The sequence below is a fragment of the Staurois parvus genome, unplaced genomic scaffold (assembly GCF_062004578.1).
Source record: "Staurois parvus isolate SC_StPar_1 unplaced genomic scaffold, SC_StPar_1.0 ptg000644l, whole genome shotgun sequence".
NCBI classification, from domain to species: Eukaryota; Metazoa; Chordata; class Amphibia; order Anura; family Ranidae; genus Staurois; species Staurois parvus.
The window spans coordinates 1,536,235-1,557,600 of record NW_028318440.1 but is presented as its reverse complement, the minus strand read 5'-3'; the positions used below and the strand labels follow the sequence as shown (position 1 = coordinate 1,557,600).

The 21,366-nt window shown below is 39.9% G+C and overlaps 1 protein-coding gene across 2 annotated transcripts in view; it reads right to left on the bottom strand.

The window, feature by feature from the left end:
• Window positions 1-21,366, bottom strand: part of ADAMTSL1 (ADAMTS like 1) — a 453,013-nt gene that overhangs the window by 302,262 nt on the left and 129,385 nt on the right. For both annotated transcript variants that reach the window (XM_089693959.1, XM_089693958.1), the window contains exon 4: window positions 19,543-19,779. In XM_089693959.1, coding sequence (XP_089550085.1) covers window positions 19,543-19,779 — 237 coding nt within the window. The remainder of the gene's footprint in view (window positions 1-19,542; window positions 19,780-21,366) is intronic.

Below are 21,366 nucleotides of genomic sequence, written 5' to 3'. Positions count from 1 at the left end.
AACCCAGTCTTTGGTAATGTCCATGGGTTCCACACTTCAGACAGTCATTGCCAGTAAAGGATTCTCAACAAAATATTAAAAATGAACATTTTATTTATGATTATATTCTTTTTTCCAATTACATTTGAGCCCCTGAAAATGGAGGGACTTTGTATAAAAATTGTTGCAGTTCCTAAAATTTGTGCTTGATATTTATGTTCAACCCCTTGAATTAAAGCTGAATGTCTGCACTTCAAATTCATTGGGATTGTTTTGTTTTCATTTATTCTGGTGGCATACAGAGCCAAAAGTATGAAAATTGTGCCTGTGTCCAAATATATATGGACCTAACTGTACAATAATAATTACAAAATATAAAACTTCATTAGCCAATTATTCCATAAAAACCTAAAACAACAATTAAAAAAGTGCCTTTATATCAAATTCTATCATTCTTGGATAATTCCCTTCACATCAGAACATTCTGGAAGACAATTATTGTAGCTTCTATTGAATTAGATGTTTAATGCAAAGCAGTGTGTAGTTGAGAATTGTGTAATATTGTTTGCCTTATTATTTTTTATTTCCCTGTGTGATATTGATTTAGGAATATATATATATATATATATATATATATATATATATATATATATATATATACAGTGGGGATCGAAAGTTTGGGCACCCCAGCTAAAAATTTGTATTAATGTGCATAAAGAAGCCAAGGAAAGATGGAAAAATCTCCAAAAGGCATCAAATTACAGATTAGACATTCTTATAATATGTCAACAAAAGTTAGATTTTATTTCCATCATTTACACTTTCAAAATAACAGAAAACAAAAAAATGGCGTCTGCAAAAGTTTGGGCACCCTGCAGAGTTAATATCTTGTACTGCCCCCTTTGGCAAGTATCACAGCTTGTAAACGCTTTTTGTAGCCAGCCAAGAGTCTTTCAATTCTTGTTTGAGGTATCTTTGCCCATTCTTCCTTACAAAAGTCTTCCAGTTCTTTGAGATTTCTGGGCTGTCTGTCACTGCTCTTTTAAGGTCTATCCATAGATTTTCAATTATGTTGAGCTCAGGAGATTGTGAAGGCCGTGGCAAGACCTTCAGTGTACGCCTCTTGATGTAATCCCCGCGGATTTTGAGGTGTGTTTAGGATCATTATCCATTTGTAGAAGCCATCCTCTCTTTAACTTCAGCTTTTTCACAGATGGCATCAAGTTACCATCCAAAATTTGCTGAAATTTTATTGAATCCATTTTTCCTTCTACTCGTGAGATGTTCCCTGTGCCACTGGCTGCAACACAACCCCAAAGCATGATTGATCCAACCCCATGCTTAACAGTTGGACAGAGGTTCTTTTCACTAAATTCTGTGCCCCTTCTTCTCCAAACGTACCTTTGCTCATTCCGGCCAAAAGGTTCCATTTTAACCTCATCGGTCCACAGAACTTGTTTCCAAAATGAATCAGGATTGTCTATATGTTCATTTGCAAAGTTCAAACGATGATTTTTGTGGTGAGGACGTAGAAGAGGTTTTCTTCTGATGACTCTTCCATGAAGACCATATTTGTACAAGTATCTCTTTATAGTGGAATAGTGTACCACAACTCCAGTGTCTGCCAGATCTTTCTGGAGGGATCGTGCAGTCAAACGTGGGTTTTGAATTGTTTTTCTCACAATCCTGCGAGCTGTTCTGTCTGATATTTTTCTTGGTCTTCCAGATCTTGCTTTAAATTCCACTGTTCCCGCTGACTGCCATTTCTTAATTACATTCCGAACAGAGGATATTGACATCTGAAAACGCTTTGCTATCTTCTTATAGCCTTCTCCAGCTTTGTGAGCGTCAACTATTTTCAGTTTCAGTTTTCTAGACAACTGCTTAGAAGAACCCATGGTGCTGATTGTTGGGGCAAGCTCAGATGAGTCTGGGCATTTAAAACCTTTGAGATTGACATCATCTGGTCTTCCCAGACGATGATTGAAAACAATCCATGACACTGGCAGGTCTCAGCTTTGCAAAGGGGGCAGTGCATGCTATAAATTCTGCAGGGTGCCCAAACTTTTGCAGACGCCATTTTTTTGTTTTCTGTTATTTTGAAAGTGTAAATGATGGAAATAAAATCTAACTTTTGTTGACATATTATAAGAATGTTTAATCTGTAATTTGATGCCTTTTGGAGATTTTTCCATCTTTCCTTGGCTTCTTTATGCACATTAATACAAATTTTTAGCTGGGGTGCCCAAACTTTTGATCCCCACTGTATATATATATATATACATATGTATACTATATGCACTTATATATTATATATACTGGGGTTGATTTACTAAAATTGGAGAGTGCAAAATGTGGTGGTGCAGCTCTGCATAGAAACCAATTAGCTTCCATTTTTTTGTCAAAGCCCAACTGAACAAGCTAAAATTAGAGGCTGACTGGTTACTATGCGCAGCTGCACCAGATTTTGTACTCTCCAGCTTTAGCAAATCAACCCCTTTGTATACATTTATATGCATGTATTGTTGTCTTTTCTGGGGGGGGGGGGGGTAGTAGGATAATAAAGTTTTATGTCTATTATTTAATTCTAAAATTATTTTTGCATATTGTCATATACTTTATTTTAGAGTAGTATCTATAGCTCTTTTCTGTACTTGCCGTGTTAATCAATTTGCAATAAACAATTGGATATATTCACTGGAATGTCGCAAAGAGCATCCTTCTGTATCCTGTGCTTTAAGACACAAAAGAATTTAAAAAAAAAGTATCTAGCAATCAAATGCTACCGTCTTTTTAAAATAAAAGCTCCACTTGATTTGTTGTTGTAAATATTTGAAAATGGTAGGAGTAAACATGAAGAAGTTAATCCAAGGGTTACAGTAACACAGGAACAGATTGCAAGCCAATTAGGGTGATAAATGTGACAAAAGTCTGCTTCCAGTTGATAATTAATCACAACCTAAAAGATATGCAAATAAAGTCAACCCACTGCTAACATTTTTTTCCAGATAAGAAAGACTCAGTGACTCTGTGGTTTGGCTTTGCTCCTACTTTATTTCAATGCAAGCCAATACATGCAAAGCAGAGTTGCCAAAGAAACGTTACTTGGCATTGCCCCCAAACCGGCTAAGCTACCACTCCAAACCAAAGTAGCATCAGGCAGTGGAGACGGAGATCCCCAAGACCCAGCATGGAACATGTTTTGTTTTTAATATTCACTCTCTCTCTCTATGAGTCTTTGTTTAACCTGGCTCCTGCATTCATTCTCTCATTGAATTGAAAAGGAAGAGGGGGAATAAAGAAAACATATTAACGATCCAAGGCAAGCTCATGGGGCCATTTAGGAAAATGGTAGTGGAAGAGGCATAAGCCCCACTGGAGTTAAACTACGCAGAGGACAAGGTTATAGTATATTGCTTACCCAAAGCGTATACACTGCCAAATTGGATTCGGCCAGAAGAATTTCTCTTCGTACACAAAAGGGCCGGCAGTGTTGGCTTAGCTCAGAGACCTGATGCCAAGGGAAATGAAGTGGGAAGAAAAACAAATAACAACTTGGGGGCTCATTTCCATATTAAACAGTGGTGTAGAACTACAGGGAGTCTCATTTCACAGGAGTCAATGCCCAGATAATCTCAGAGCTAGAAAGATGCTGACAGCTATATAAAATCGACAAATGCTGCCTGACAACACCCTTTACACAACTACATATTTGTTTAATTAATGTTTGCAATAATATACTAAATACGTTATTGTGCACAATTCCATGTAATACAATAAACATGTGCCACCCACTGATACAAAGGAAATGCCTACTGTATCAGTAACAAACACTAAGAATGAGACAGACTAACAAGCTGTACCTAAGCAGATTCCAATCATTTAGAAAATTGTTTTGGAAATCATATTATTTTTTAATGTCCAACCTCCTGGTAGCATGTCCAATCTCTACTGGTAGCATGAGGCAATACCTGGATCCTACAGAGGCTGCACAGGCAGTCCACCTCCTCCAGGATGGTACATCAATACACGCCATTGCCAGAAGGTTTGCTGTGTCTCCCAGCACAGTCTCAAGAGCATGGAGGAGATTCCAGAAGACAGGCAAAGAGACTGGAGATTGGACAGGGCCATAGAAGGTCCTTAACCCATCAGCATGACCAGTATCTGCTGCTTTGTGCAAGGAGGAACAGGATGAGCACTGCCTGAGCCCTACAAAATTACCTCCAGCAGGCCACTGGTGTGAATGTCTCTGACCAAACAATCAGAAACAGACTTCATGAGGGTGGCCTGAGGACCCAATGTCCTCTAGTAGGCCCTGTGCTCACTGCCCGGCAGCATAGAGCTCAACTGGCATTTGCCATTGAACACCAGAATTGCATGACCGTTTTGGTGGTAGATCAGTGATGGTCTGGTAAGGCATATCCATGGAGGGACGCACACACCTCTACAGGCTAGACACCCTGACTGCCATTAGGTATCAGGATGAAATACTTGGACCCATTGTCAGACCCTACACTGGTGCAGTGGGTCCTGGGTTCCTCCTGGTGCACGACAATGCCTGGCCTCGTATGGCAAGAGTATGCAGGCAGTTCCTGGAGGATGAAGGAATTCATACCATTGAATGGCCCCCACGCTTGCCTGACCTAAATCCAATAAAACACCTCTTGGATATCATGTTTCGGTCCATCTGATGCCACCAGGTTGCACCTCAGACTGTCCAGGAGCTCAGTGATGCCCTGGGTAAGATCTGGGAGGAAATACCCTACGACACAATCCGTTGTCTTGTCTCATTAGGAGCATGTCTCGCTTTTTTCAGGCATGCATACAAGCATGTGGGGCCATACAAAGTATCATTCTGAGTTGCTGCAAATAAATTTCAGCAAAATGGCCTAGCCTACTGTGCAAGGTTGTTTTTCCTTACATATTGCATAATTTTTTCACTCTGATTTTGGTGTCTTTGAATTCAGTCCTCTGTAAGTTGATAATTTTAATTTCCATCAAAAGATGGGGTATCCTTACGTTCCTAACACATTACCCAGTCCATATCAGTATAGATATCCAGCATGATATTTTTCCCCATTGAGATCTCAGTGTTTTCAAAGTGTTCCTTTAATTTTTTTTGAGCAGTATGCAGTTTATATATATATATATATACAGTGGGGATCGAAAGTTTGGGCACCCCAGCTAAAAATTTGTATTAATGTGCATAAAGAAGCCAAGGAAAGATGGAAAAATCTCCAAAAGGAATCAAATTACAGATTAGACATTCTTATAATATGTCAACAAAAGTTAGATTTTATTTCCATCATTTACACTTTCAAAATAACAGAAAACAAAAAAATGGCGTCTGCAAAAGTTTGGGCACCCTGCAGAATTTATAGCATGCACTTCCCCCTTTGCCAAGCTGAGACCTGCCAGTGTCATGGATTGTTCTCAATCATCGTCTGGGAAGACCAGGTGATGTCAATCTCAAAGGTTTTAAATGCCCAGACTCATCTGACCTTGCCCCAACAATCAGCACCATGGGTTCTTCTAAGCAGTTGTCTAGAAAACTGAAACTGAAAATAGTTGACGCTCACAAAGCTGGAGAAGGCTATAAGAAGATAGCAAAGCGTTTTCAGATGTCAATATCCTCTGTTCGGAATGTAATTAAGAAATGGCAGTCATCAGGAACAGTGGAAGTTAAAGCAAGATCTGGAAGACCAAGAAAAATATCAGATAGAACAGCTTGCAGGATTGTGAGAAAAACAATTCAAAACCCACGTTTGACTGCACGATCCCTCCAGAAAGATCTGGCAGACACTGGAGTTGTGGTACACTATTCCACTATAAAGAGATACTTGTACAAATATGGTCTTCATGGAAGAGTCATCAGAAGAAAACCTCTTCTACGTCCTCACCACAAAAATCATCGTTTGAACTTTGCAAATGAACATATAGACAAGCCTGATGCATTTTGGAAACAAGTTCTGTGGACCGATGAGGTTAAAATTGAACTTTTTGGCCGGAATGAGCATAGGTACGTTTGGAGAAGAAGGGGCACAGAATTTAATAAAAAGAACCTCTGTCCAACTGTTAGGCATGGGGTTGGATCAATCATGCTTTGGGGTTGTGTTGCAGCTAGTGGCACAGGGAACATCTCACGAGTAGAAGGAAAAATGGATTCAATAAAATTTCAGCAAATTTTGCATGGTAACTTGATGCCATCTGTGAAAATGCTGAAGTTAGAGAGAGGATGGCTTCTACAAATGGATAATGATCCTAAACACACCTCGAAATCCACGGGGGATTACATCAAGAGGCGTAAACTGAAGGTTTTGCCATGGCCTTCACAATCTCCTGACCTCAACATAATTGAAAATCTATGGATAGACCTTAAAAGAGCAGTGCGTGACAGACAGCCCAGAAATCTCAAAGAACTGGAAGACTTTTGTAAGGAAGAATGGGCAAAGATACCTCAAACAAGAATTGAAAGACTCTTGGCTGGCTACAAAAAGCGTTTACAAGCTGTGATACTTGCCAAAGGGGGCAGTACAAGATATTAACTCTGCAGGGTGCCCAAACTTTTGCAGACGCCATTTTTTTGTTTTCTGTTATTTTGAAAGTGTAAATGATGGAAATAAAATCTAACTTTTGTTGACATATTATAAGAATGTCTAATCTGTAATTTGATGCCTTTTGGAGATTTTTCCATCTTTCCTTGGCTTCTTTATGCACATTAATACAAATGTTTAGCTGGGGTGCCCAAACTTTCGATCCCCACTGTATATATATATATATATATATATATATATACATACACACATGAGGTGTCTTCAAAAAGTTTCCACACTTTTTTTTAATTCTTTTTATTAGGAATGTCAATAATAAAGTGACAACTCTTATACAAAAACTGCAAGGTCACCGGCTTGCCAGACAGACTAATCACATGACACGCTCAGACATGACCAATTACTACTCCCCCCGCCCTCACCATTTCCAAATAAAATATAAAAATCTAAAAAAGTGTGGAAACACACAAATGTTTTGCCTTGCATTTCTATTTTACAGTGGGGGTTGTTTTACAAGGTATAGTTTAAACAAAATACATTAAAGTACAACTACAGCTAACAATGTTTTAAGAAGTTACAGCAAAAAGTTTTTTCTTTTGTAAAATAGTTTTAAGCCACATGTTCAGGAACCCCTGTCAGTTTTTTATGGTTTGTCTCAATCCTTGTAACTGTCGCTTTTGCTGGACAGCTTGACTTGTTACAGGAAATGGAAAATCAACAAATCTACCAGCAGGATTAACAGGTAATAAAACTATGTTATGGTGGAACTCAGAAAGAAAAAAAAACTGCTGTGTGATTGCTACTAACAAGTTGCAAAATATATGACTTTTTCATCTTCCTCATAGTTCTACCTTAATAAAAGAAGAATTTCTCATTCTCATCTAGCTACTTTTGTGTTTCATACAACTTTGACAGCAGTTATTAGAGTTGAAGCATATTTAAACCCCCATAATAAAATCTAATATTTTGCAACATACCAGTCCTTAAGTATGGTGACTGCATTCGTTTTCTTATTAACCTTTTTTCCTGTATTTTTAACTTGTGATTCTGCCATTAAATTACTTTCTGTGCTGGGGTGACAGCGCTCACTCACTGTATTGTATCTATCGAGGAGCAATGCTGTGATTCTACACTGCTCTGCATTATTAACAGAAATTGTACTGTACTTGAGGAAAATATACATGGCATGAAGAAAGAAAATGAATGCCATCATATGTAAGGACAACATATTATATGTTTGCTCTTGATATACTTTAAGTAATGCAGTAGTGTCACATACCAATTTGTGGCCTCACTGTAAAGAGAAGAAGTTCACTCTTCTTCCTGTCTACATGTTCCTATAAGCACATGTGAATGCAGAAGACTCCCAGTCTCTCAGAGTGCTCCTGTACTTAATTCAGCTGCAGGCTACAGCAAACTTAAAGATCCCTATATTATGCAGATTTTTACAATAGAGCAGCATCTGCTTACATCCATAAGAACACTATTTGGTGGCCAAGATGCAAAAAGAAACAAGGGGACTTCCTGCAGAGGCTGGAAGCAGAGTTGATCTTCACAGTGCACAAGACTATCATATCCTCCCAAGATATCAGCTAAATAAGGACTCTTACAAATGGTCAAAACATATTTAAAAAAAAAAACAAGTATGACTCAAAAATATATGCATCAAAACTTTTGGACTGAACTGACTAAATTCAACGAGACAGTGATTTACAGAGGGCACATGAGACCTCACAATCAGCCGTCTCTTTTATTTAAATTAAATATTTGGACAAATGAAAGCAAAGAAAATACTTGAGCATTGGAGGCTTTCTGATTTAGTAACAAAGCTTGCCAGACGTGTGACAACAAAGTGTTTTCAATCCATTTTGTCTGATCAGCCCAAATCCAGTTTTATGTATGGCAGAATGCACAGATCCCTTCTTTTAATGCTCTTGCCAGACCAGCCATAAAGAGAAGGTTTCCAAACCAAACAGCAGATACCCTATGTTGTAAGAAACACTTCATCACTCTATTCTGACAGCAACTGTTTTTGCTACTGGTTTCCTGACACTTCTCCAATTACACAGGAAGAAATTGAAGGAGGAAGAATAAGATGTTGAAGACTCCCTTTAATACTGGATGTTCATCATAATGGCTCTACTTACCAGTTCATCACTCACAGGTTATAAAAATCTTGGTGAAACTGGGTCTCAGATGTCCTGCCTTTTGTCTCTCAGGGTTCCCACTGGTTGCCTTTGTCACCGATCTGCTATTCACAAGACAGTGGTAAGGCTAACAATGTGATCAACTCTACCCTTATCATAGGTCATTCTGACTTGTTCTTGTAACTAAACATGTTTCATTTGGATGCCTTATGTATGGATGCAGGTGGAAGGAAAACGGAGATCACCAACCACTGTTTTAAGAATAAAAAAATCATATAATTAATCAAACAAAATCCAAGACAACAAGCATTCTCTACTCATTAGGGTTAAACTGTAGATTGAGTTGAGGGCAGACTCTGGTTTCAGTACTTTTTTAGAAGAATGGACAGTTCTATTCTAGTATTAAATAGACTCCTCCAAGTCTACCCTCTCATCCAAATCTACATATGAGAATGTATGTTGTTATTTAAGGTGAAATAAAAATTTTTGGACATTTGTCGTGGTGCTAGTTTTCCTTCCACTTTTTGGATTTGATCCATGGTACTCGTTGAGGCTCTTTCATGCGTAGCAGATGGTTGCCTAACTGGAGCTTCTGCACTCTACAACATTAACTTTGACTTCTTTGAAGTATGGGACTAAATTGATTTTGCACCCAATGCCTTCCTTACCCGTACTCTGAATTGTAAAGTGGTAATGCTGTCAGTATAAATATGATTTTACATTTACTGTCTCACATCAGTATTGATTTTTGCCACCTTATGGATGTGCTAGCTATAATCCTATATCCATTTGTCTTAAAGATGCCTCTTATATCTGATATATAATTAATAAATCACAGATGTTATAATAAAACACTTAAAAGCTTTTTCATGTACATGCCTTGTGGCGTTATGAAATATAGCTATATCCTGAAAGCAAGTTTTACATCATGTTGAAGATGTGCAGGCATGGCTTGCTTATACAATTTACTGGAGCTGAACTTGCCAGGGTGACAGTGTTATACAGGCTACAGCAGACTGTATACAGCATTGTCACCCTAAGCAGGAAGTTGAATAAACTGGCAGGATCGGATAGTCAGTCTATTTAGAAAAACAGTGCATAAGTATATTGGACAATATCTAAGGAAATCATACAGAATTATTTTTTTGAGGTTACAGATACTTTAATATGGCCAGATGGAGAATTTCTGTAATCATAGTAACTGTATCTTATACAAAACCCCTAAAACTAGAATTGTTTTTATGACCAGTAATATAAAACCCACAGTAGCCATGGGGAAAAAAACCTTTAATTTATAAACAATTTAAAATAAAAACATTTTTGCGGTTCTAGTTAAAAGGTAAATCACTGTCTCAGAATCAAGATCCCGATATATTTTATTGAAATAGTCATTTTAACATGAATGCTATAGTCCTGGGCACTTATTTTGGTGCCAGACCACGTAAATGGCAACATTCCTAGAACCGAACTTGTCAATCAACGCTGGAATTCTATCTGATATGCATATACTTTCTATGTTTATGTGTGTTTTCCAAGACCTCCAAGTGCCTCAAAGATTTTCTACATAGTTTAGCACAATACTTAATCTGCAGATCCCTTTTATTTTCTGTCTAATTCTGATTATATGCATATATACAGTATATATATATATATATTATTATACAGGATTATATATATATATATATATATATACTCAAACTGCTCAAAAAATTTAAAGGAACACTTTAAAAACACATCAGATCTCAATGGGGAAAATATTATGCAGGATATCTACACTGATATGGACTGGGTAATGTGTTAGGAATGTAAGGATGTCCAATTGTTTGATGGAAATGAAAATTATCAACCTACAGAGGACTGAAATCAAAGACACCCCTAAAATCAAAGCAAAAAAATTGTCCATTGTCCATTTTGCTGAAATTTCATTGCAGCAACTCAAAATGGTACTCAGTAGTTTATATGCTTGCTTGACAACGTCGGGGCATGCTCCTAATGAGATGACGGATGGTGTCCTGGGGTATTCCCTTCTAGATCTGAACCAGGGCATCACTGAGCTCCTGGACAGTCTGAGGTGCAACCTGGCGGCATCGGATGGACCGAAGCATGATATCCCGGAGGTGTTCTATTGGATTTAGGTCAGGCGAGCGTGGGGGCCATTCAAATGTATAATTCCTTCATCCTCCAGGAGCTGTTTGCATACTCTCAGCACATGAGGCAGCAGGAGGAACCCAGGACCCACTGCACCAGCCTAGGGTTTGACAATGGTTCCAAGGATTTCATCTCGATACCTAATTGCAGTTAGGGTGCCATTGTCTAGCCTGTAGAGGTGTGTGCATTCCTCCATGGATATGCCTCTCCAGACCATCACTGACCCACCACCAAAATGGTCATGCTGAACAATGTTACAGGCAAAATAACACTCTCCATGGCTTCTCCAGACCTTTTCATGTCTGTCACATATGCTCAGGGTGAACCTGCTCTCATCTGTGAAAGGCACAGGGTGCCAGTGGTGGACCTGCCAATTCTGGTGTTCAATGGCAAATGCCAATTGAGCTCTATGATGCCGGGCAGTGAGCACACGGCCCACTAGAAGATGTCAGGCCCTCAGGCTACCCTCATGAAGTCTGTTTCTGATTGTTTGGTCAGAGACATTCACCCCAGTGACCTGCTGGAGGTCATTTTGTAGTGCTCAGGCAGTACTCATCCTGTTCCTCCTTGCAAAAAGGAGCAGATACTGGTCCTGCTGATGGGTTAGGGACCTTCAATGGCCCTGTCCAGCTCTCCTAGAGTAACTGTCTGTCACCTGGAATCTCCACCATGCTCTTAAGACTGTGATGGGAGACACAGCAAAACTTCTGGCAATGGAGCATATTGATGTGCCATCCTGGAGGAGGTGGACAGCCTGTGCAACCTCTGTGGGATCCAGGTATCGCCTCATGCTACCAGTAGTGACACTGACCCTAGTCAAATGCAAAACTAGTGAAAACAGAAAAGATGAGTAGGGAAATAAAATATCATTGGCCTCCACCTGTAAAACCATTCCTGTTTTGGGGGTCGTCCCATTGTTGCTCATCTATTGTACCTGTTGTTAATTTCATTAACACCAAAGCAGCTGAAACTGATTAACAACCCCCTCTGCTATTTGAGCCCTGATTCACATATATGCAGCCGTGCGGGCCGCGTTTTGCACAGGCACGAGAACCCATTCATTTGAATGGACTCCCATGCCCCGTGACACGCAGAGAAGAAGTCCCTGCACTTCTTCTGAAAACGCAGCCCGCACGGGAACCTTGGTTCCCAGTACGGTTGCGTTTTCCAGTGAGGGCGGCGTGCCATTAGAACTATTGGCACTCGCCCGCGGGTCCACATTCCTCTGTGTGGGTGGTGCAGCCACCGCAGTGGCACCACCTGCACAGACGTGAACCTAGCCTAACTGAGCAGATCAATATCCCAAGAGTTTAATTGACTTGATGCTATACGCTGATTAAAAAGTGGTCCTTTATTTTTTTAGCAGTGCATGTGTGTGATATATATATATATATATATATATATATATATAAAATGCTCAGCATATACACTCCCAGAAATGTGGGCCATTGATTGCAAACAAGATTTGTTAATCTGCACACACAAAAAAGTATTTTTCTAACAAATTCATTCAAGACCATGTTGCAAAAATGCATACACCTTAATGAAAGTCTAAGGAGCAAAGCTAAATTTTACACAACAAAATTCTAATGAAGAATTCAACTACAGGTGAGTCTAATTATTCATTAAACAGGCGTCCAGCAGACAGTTGGTTATACAATGACATTACTTAATAAAGAAAACCCCTTTCCATTTCATGTTGTCAGCAATGGCACCACATGGAAGAGAAATGTCACAAGGCCCGAGAAAGAAAATAATTTCAGTACACAGGAAAGGTGAAGGCTACAAGAAGATCAGCAAAGCTTTACTTATCAGTCAGAATACTGTAGCAAAAAAGATACAAAGATTGAACAAAGATGGAACTGACACCATCTCACAGAGAGGTCCAGGCCATCCACAGAAGTTAACACCTGACACCTCAACAGAGCGTCTTCTGGTGAGAGGGGTTGAAGAAAATCGCCATGCAAGTTCACTGCAGTTAGCAAAAGAAGTAGAAAGCTAAACTGGGGTGATTGTTTCCCCGTGACACAATACAGTATACACTGCAGAGGAATGGCATGCATGGGTGTCATCCACAAAGAAAACTCCTAAAACCCATGCACAAAAAAGCCTGCCTAGAATTTACCAGGGCCCATGCTGAAAAAGAAGAAGACTGCTGGGACTTTGTACTCTGGAGTGATGAGACCAAGATAAGTGTTTTTGGAACAGATAGCTACAAAACTGTATGGCGTTGCAAAGGTGAGGTGTACAAGGAAAACAGCATGGTGCCTAGAAGACTTGGTGCTGTCCTTACAAATCATGGAGGTCATACAAAATACTAGATATAGTAGTTTTTGTTGTGGGGTGTATTCATCAACTAATTTGAGTAAAACTGAAGATTTTGTAATCTAAGTTATATTATTAACCTTACTTTCATGTAATGAGCTAAACAAATGTCCTATGAAACTCAGTTTTGTAAAAGTTTGGAAATTGTTCTTGTGTTCATTGAGATATTTATTAAAATATTTTTAAAAGGGGTGTACCCAGTTATGATGAGCACTGAATATATATATATATATATATATATACATACAGTATATATATATGGAAAATATATATGTAGGTATGTAATATAAAATACGTTACTGAGTAATCTTTCTAGAGTATTTGTGCTGGAAGCTATAAGCTATTTTCCCTTTATATTTACCTGGGGACTCAGGCCAGTGACACACTTTCAGCCCCAGTGTGACAATGCTCACTCACCACACTATACCTATGGAGGAGCAGCTTTGTCACCTTAGGCTGCTCTTTTCATTTGAACTATAAATTTTTTTTTGTCATTTTGAATTGGGCAAGCTAGGGTTATAACCCATGTCAGATTCTTTTCTGCCACCTGTGTCCCATTGTGGAGATTTCCCTTCACTTCCTGTCCCATAGCCAAATACGAAGTGAGAGGAAATCCTTGCAAATTAAGGGAATTCCTTGGGGACCCCCAGTTCACCAGAACTACTGTCCCCATTGGAAGATGTTCCCTCTATTCCTGTTCTGGGGACAACCCAAAATGTGGGAATTTCTTTTATTTTCACTTTCAATGATAATGGTAAACAGGACAAATAGAGAGGGCGAATCTCCTTAATGGGGGCACAGACAGCAATAAAACAGGTGTTCTAATTAATTTACACTCTGTCCAAAACTAAAAAAAAGGTTTGCCTTTAGTGAACAGATGAAATTACAGACACTGGATTTGTAGCAGGATCAACAGGTATGTTATGCATACTTAGCCTGAGAAATGTGTTTATTTTTATGAAAACAGACAGGGCTTTTTTCAACGGGAACGTGGGGGGGGGGGCAGTTCCAGCACCTCCAGCACTGGATGTGTAGCCAGGGGTAGTGGGGTGTGTTGGAGGAGATCTATTGTTGATGGAGGGGATCTTTTTTTGAGTGAGGGGTCTATTGTTGCTGGTGGTTAATCTTATCTTTCTGGGGGGTCATTTGTTGCTGGGAGGGATCTACTGTTGAGGGAGGGGGTATGTTATTGCTGGCTGCTGCAGAGTTTAGATATTAGAGGTTGATGGGGGATCTATTGTTGCTGGGGGGGTCTATTGTTGCCAGGGGGTCTATTGTTGCTGGTTGCAGGGAATCTACTTTACTGCTTTATCTTTAACCACATCCCAACCACTCTATAGAAGATATACTGCTACAGGGCAGCACAGGTGTGCAAAATCAGATATATTCACGTGATTTTGTATTTACGGGTAGGGGGCGTGCACACGCCCTGTCCGCGCCACCATTCGCAGCCGCGACTGTCAATCACCGGGTCCCAGCAGGTGATTACCGCCGACGCCCGGTGATTTCCAAGGATCTCCAATGGGGAGGAGGACTGCTTTGTTTACTAACAGTCCTCCCCCCTGTCGGCTCGGGAACACTGCCCTGGATGGCTGTGCACAGCACAGCCATCCAGAGCAGTGTGCTTACAGTGAAGCACCAACACACTGCCCTCCAGTAAAACACTCCCAGCACACAGTTAACCTTTTGATCACCCTTCATGTTAACCCTTTCCTACCCAGTGCCATTAGTATAGTGTCAGCACTTTTAATTAGCACTGATCATTGTATTGCAGTGTTTCTCAACCTTTTTTCAGTCAAGGCACCCTTTAAAATTATGGATAGTCTTGAGGCACGCCATTCTAAAATGTGAAAAACTATTCTAATAGTTTTTTGTAACGTAGCAACATCCATACATGTAGGACACTCAACATTAAATGTGATTTATTCTTCCAAAGCAAATACACTTTTGCTCACTGGTACTGACTAGTATTGCATGTTTCTCTTCTCCCTCAGTTTTTCTCCATCACTGAGTTAATGTGACCCCAGCACTGATGGAGAGGAGCAGGGGAGGGTCAATCTAGGATGCTGTGCTGGCAGCTGACATTCTCCTTATTAGCTGTCGATTAGTAGTCAGGACGCTGGTAGCTAGAAGGTCATCATGATGCACAATAAAAACCTGTAGCTTTGTGTAACTAATAGGCAGGCTTGTTCCACCCACTGGCCTGTATATATATGTTTTGGGCAATTTTTAGACATTTTGCCAAAGCACCCCTGAAGAAACCTCAAGGCACCCCAGGATCCCTGGGCACCCTGGTTCAGAAAGGCTGCTGTATTGGTGTGACTGGGGATGTCAGTGACACCAAGTCAGTTCCCAGGGTCAGAATGCTCGCCGCAGTCCCGCTATAAATCGCTGATCGCCACTATTACTAGTTTAAATTTTTTTTAAAAAATTCCAGTATATACCACCATTTGTAAACACTATAACTTGCATTTAAACCAATTAATTTACATGTATTGGGATTTTCTATAGCAAAGACATTAAGCAGAATACATTTTGGCCTAAATTCATGACGCAATTAGATTTTTTACATTTTTTTACTGGACATGTTTAACCACTTCAAGTACGGACACTTTCACCCCCTTCCAGTCCAGGCCAATTTTCAGCTTTCAGCGCTATTACACTTTGAATGTGCGACCATGCAACACTGTACCCATATGAAATTTTTAGCATTTTTTTGAGACAGATAAAACTTTATTTTGGTTTATTTTGATTTATCTTTTTGCTATATAAGTAAAAAAGACCAAAAATTTTTAAAAATGTGTTTTTCTTATAAAATGTTGTAAATAAATAATCTTTCTTCATAAATCTTAGCCAAAATGTATTCATCTATCTTTTCAGTAAAAAAAAAAAAAACAAACTAGTTTATTACCAAAAATTATAATTTTTCAAAAAATTATTTTAAATTTTTATCTTATTATCTTATATTATTATTTTAGTTTTTTTTTTTTACATACTGTCACCATAACAGTACAGTGTCACCATAGTGACACTGTACTACTTGTGGGGGTGAAGATTTTTTTTTCTTTTTTTACACTGATTGCTTTTACACCCATAAAGGCTGTAAAAGCAATAATTTCTCCTTCTCTCTGGCTGCATTCCTGCAGCCATTGAGAAATACTGTGTGAGCTGTGATTGGTCATAGCTTGTCACATTGTACAAGGCTGTTGTGTATAGCCTTGTACCATGTGACCTCTGTGATCATTCACAGATTTCACAAGTAATAAGCAATGATGTCAGAAGTGCCATCATGCTGACTACTATTCATGTGATCCCTGATTGGCCAATCGATCTGTGTTCGCGGTGCCTCGTGCTCCCAGGGAGTGCGCACAGGCAATGGATGCGGGGGGACTTTTAGGAACGTCCACCCGCATCTGTAGCGCTCCCATCCGGCCGTTTATCGGCAATGGGCCGGACGGGAAGAGGTTAATAGCAAAAAGTCAAAAATATTGCTTTTTTCTCAAAATTGTCAGCCTTCTTTTTTTATAGCGCAAAAAATAAAAAGCGCACAGGCAATCAAATACCAACAAAAGAAATCTCAATTTGTGGGAAAAAAAGGAAGTAAATTTAATTTGGGTACAGCGTTGCATGGCCATGCAATTGTCTGTTAAAGTAACGCAGCGCTGTAACACTAAAAATGGCCCAGTCAGGAAGGGGGGTAAATCCTCAGGAGAGCAAGTGGTTAACAAATTCCAAATTACTTAGCACAATAATATGATACTTGGTTCTGTATTCTCTAAAAGGGGCAGTACTGGGAGGTGGAACCATGGAACAATGCTCAGAGGAGGGTAAGGGCGGAGACAGGGATGACTCAGAAAGGGGGAGTTCCTGCACCTATTCTCTGAGAAAAAAAGCCCTGAAATTAGTAACTTAAAATAAAGTCTTCATGTGCATAGCTAGATTCCCAGTACACAAGGCAAAGCCTAGAAGAAAAGCTATGAGCAGACATTATGCTATTATCTATTTATATTGTTTGTGGTGTATTTCACACTGATCAGTTTTAGATTATAACTTTTGGAATAAGCTAGCACCTACAGTACTTGCTGACACTATTAGTTACTCCAGCTGTTTTGAAAGGCATGCAGGTTCACCTTAAGATTTATTTGCACCTTATTTGATATCCATCTTATTTCCCTTAGGTGGTTTACATTAGCATTAGCTCTTTACACAGACCTGGATTTATTTCTTCACTGCCTAGCCCAACTGTAGTGCAACACTTTTCCCTACTCTAATAGACTGTCTAGGTTTAGTATTGCAATACCAAGATCAGACATCATAGCTACAAACCGTGCACTGAGGCTGCACAAGGAGAGGTTGTAAGAAGCAGTCTGCTCATTCTGTATCAGTATACTTAGAAATGAACAAAACACTATCATCCTATTCTGCTAGCAGTCCAGTTCTAGGTGTGCACAGCCAAAGAGTGCACTGGTGAGGACCCAGCCAGCTTGTACTGGCAGGGAGGGCGGCAGTCTGGAAATGTTTGTTATACATGGGAATGTGTTCCTGATCATCAGTAACATGATATACAGATGGCTATGCTGCCTCTGCCGATGTTGGTCATGTAGAATTCAAGCTCTCTCTGTGCAGAGCTTTAATGTAATCTGCTGGCATTGTTTAATGATCTGCATCTTACTGAATCTGTCATTATTGCCATACCTTATGAACTTGTCAAATAGCCGTTCTTGATATTTTTGATTGATTTATGTTACACCTATATATTAAATAATGTACTCTTTTGCATGGTACATTGTTGATTTACAAACAATATTTTAATACTTATTTTGGTATTCTTCTTATTAATACAATATCTGTGTATAATGTATTAGATCAGGGCTTAAAATTTCCACTCGCCTGCTAGCATTTGGCTAGTGAAAATAACATGGGGACGAGTGTGTCCCAGCGCCACATCGGAGGGTGGGGGGCGGGTGCTACCAGCAGCACCATCCTGCCCTGAGCACTATGTTGAGGGGGGGGGGGGGGCACACTGCTGGTGCCGCTCCTCAGTGACAGGAGTGATCGCAGTTTCACTCCTGTCACAGGGAGCAGCTGCTGACACTTGCTGGAGGGAGGACTAGGCTTTCTACTTCCTCCTGCCTGCAGGGGCAATAGACAGCTGGCACTAAGGAGTGAAGGCAGAGTGTCCTTCCTTTCTCCCCTTGTCATGTGACTTATCACATGACCAAAGGAGGGAAAGAAGGAGAATCCGCATTCACAAGAAGATCTGTGAGTACAAGAGGGAAGGGTGAGGTTACACTTATGGGGACACCTGATGAAAAGGGGGGCTCTGATGGGAACACCTTATATAAAGGGAGACTCTGATGGGAACACCTGATGTAAAGGGGGACTCTGATAGGGACACCTGATGTAAAGGGCGACTCTGATGGGGACACCTGATGTAAAGGGGGACTCTGATGGGGACACCTGATGTAAAGGGGGACTCTGATGGGGACACCTGATGTAAAGGGGGACTCTGATGGGGACACCTGATGTAAAGGGGGACTCTGATGGGGACACTTATTTTCATTTTATGTTTACATTGTTTTATGTTAACCACTTGCCCTCTAGATTCTATTAAGCAATTGCTGTTATGTTTAAATTGACATAATAAAGCTATGTTATAATTGCTGTTTTTTATATTTTGGACTCTTTATTCTAAAGAAAAATGTAATTTCATAAGCTTTAAGGGGGCACGGTTGGGAGCAGGGCTGGGGGTGGGGTTGCTAGGCGGACCTGGGCAAGGTTTGGTGGGGCAACTTGTGGAGTGTAAGGTTTTTGCCTGGCTAATAGGTCTAAACTTGAAATTTTAAGCCCTGTATTAGATAGAGGTTTACATGCTATGCTTTTAGACATAATTCCACCAGGATCACAGATGACCACAATTAATCATAGAAAAATGAAAAAAAGAGCATAGAAAAGGAAGGGTAGGTCTTAAAGCAAACCTCACATCAAAACTTACAACCAATATGTTTATGACCAATTGCACTGTGAACAACTTTCATGAGACAAATAAGGGGGCTACCAAGACCTTCAATCTGGGAAACCTATTTACTGGGCTGTCATGCTATCTTCAGTATTTTGGATCCACAGCAATTGTGCAGATCAAGAGTTCTGAATTACTTCTGACTTTAGTCTGTTACTTAAAAATAATGCAGCCACAGACTTCTAAGAAACTAGCCATTTCAGAAGATCAGCACCAGCAGACCCTGTATTTTCTCATGACTGGTGCCCTATAAGATTAAATAGAAAGTTATATGCAGACAGACAGTCTTTATTTTCATAAGTCACAATTAAGTAAGGTCCACTTTATGGAACGCCTAAGAACAGAAAAAAAATCACAATTACTTTTTTCTTACCTGACATAAACCGCTGATGCACATATCCAAGGATTCTGTGTAACATCGAGTACCATCTAGAACCTTTGGAGCTAGTTCTACAATAAGAGATGTCCCCTTTGCTTGGCACTTTAAAGAACATGGGTTCTCTGGATCATTATAAACTGGAAGCCACTCTCTATATTGTCCTTGGTACTTGACATCATTGTGAGCTGAACACTGCTGGGCCCGAAAATCTCCTGAATCTGCTGGACAATCCTTGAACGAAAAAAAAATATCTGTGGTTAATCTATGTACATAAATAAAAACCTGTGAACATAAGTAAATCAGTTAGTACATAGGTACACAGTGCCATAATTTTCTATGATTAGCCATTTACCAGCAAACCTGGTAACTTGGCCCATAAATTGGACTGCAAGGCAAGGTGCCTGCTTATAGTCAAAACTGAAAGATTGGGCAATTTTCTGTCTCACCCAATTAGATAGACTTCGCAAAGGACAATAAACAGGAGCAGTGATAACCTGCTAATTGATTACAATAACAAGGTTGGTCATCACATGACTGGATTCAGCTAGAAGTGCTTTGTCTTCCCAATACAACATTTTCAGTACCTGTTATACTATGAAACTTTAAATGACTGCCTTCAATTAATTTACCTCCTGCACCAATCACCCACTGTGTATAGCAGGAGTCTCCAAACTTTCTAAACAAAGGGCCAGTTTACTGTCATTCAGACCTAAGGTGGGCCGAACTATTGGGAGTTGAAAGGGTCCTGACTTCCACGGAACAAACAATGCCACATCTTTGGTATTACCGGGAGGAATAGCACTCCATTGTCACTGTCATTGGGCCCCATTGTTCGTGTCATTGGGAGGAATTGTGCCCCATCATTGGTACCAATGGGAGGAATTGTGACCTGTCATTGGGTGTTATTCTGCCCCTTTGATGGTTTCAGTGGGGGGAATGATGCCCCATTGTTTGTATCAGTGGAGAAAAATAGTGCCCATGGGACAAGCCTTGAGACAAACCTTTTAAAACCCTTTCACTGCTAGAGCCGTTTTTTTTCATTTGTCACACATACAGTCTATTAAGATGCTAATTTTTTTTGCATAAAAACACACTTAAAACCTCAAAAGGTTTTAGACTCGTAGAATAAACACGTTAGTTGAATTATTTTATGTTGCATGATATTAGCGTTGCATGTCAAATCTATATTTTCAGTACATTTCAAATTATTTTTAGTGCACAAAAATAATATAAAACCTCCAGAATTTCAGTAAATTATAAAAGCTCGGACTGAGTTGGGTAAATTTTTACAAATATGCCAGGATTTAAAATTGCATGTGTTTGTAGTCACACACTATGATACATTTTCCCATAGGCGAAGCTTTAAAAATTTGTACAGTTCATCAGTTTTGAATTAATCATTAAAGTGGCTGTAAAGGCTCAAGTTTTTTTACCTTTATCCATGAAGGTGAAAAATGTTCTGTGTTCAGCAGCCCCCTCAACCCCCCCAACACTTACCTGAGCCCCATAACAATTTGGCAATGTGCACAAGACCATCAGCTCAGTGGGAGCCATGGCTCCTGTTGCTGTCAATCACAGCCAGTGAGCCAATGGCCAAGCCACGGATCTGTGTGTGAATGGACATGCAGAGCAGCAGCTAGGTAGTGAGCCTTCTTGGATACCCGCATAGCAAGCTGCTCACTCTGCGGGCACTCAACAGGAGGGAGGGGCCAGGAGCACTGGTGGGGGACCCGAGCAGAGGAGGATCGCGGCCACTCTGTGCAAAACCACTGCACAGAGAAGGTAAGTATAACATATGTGTTATTTTTTTTATTAAAA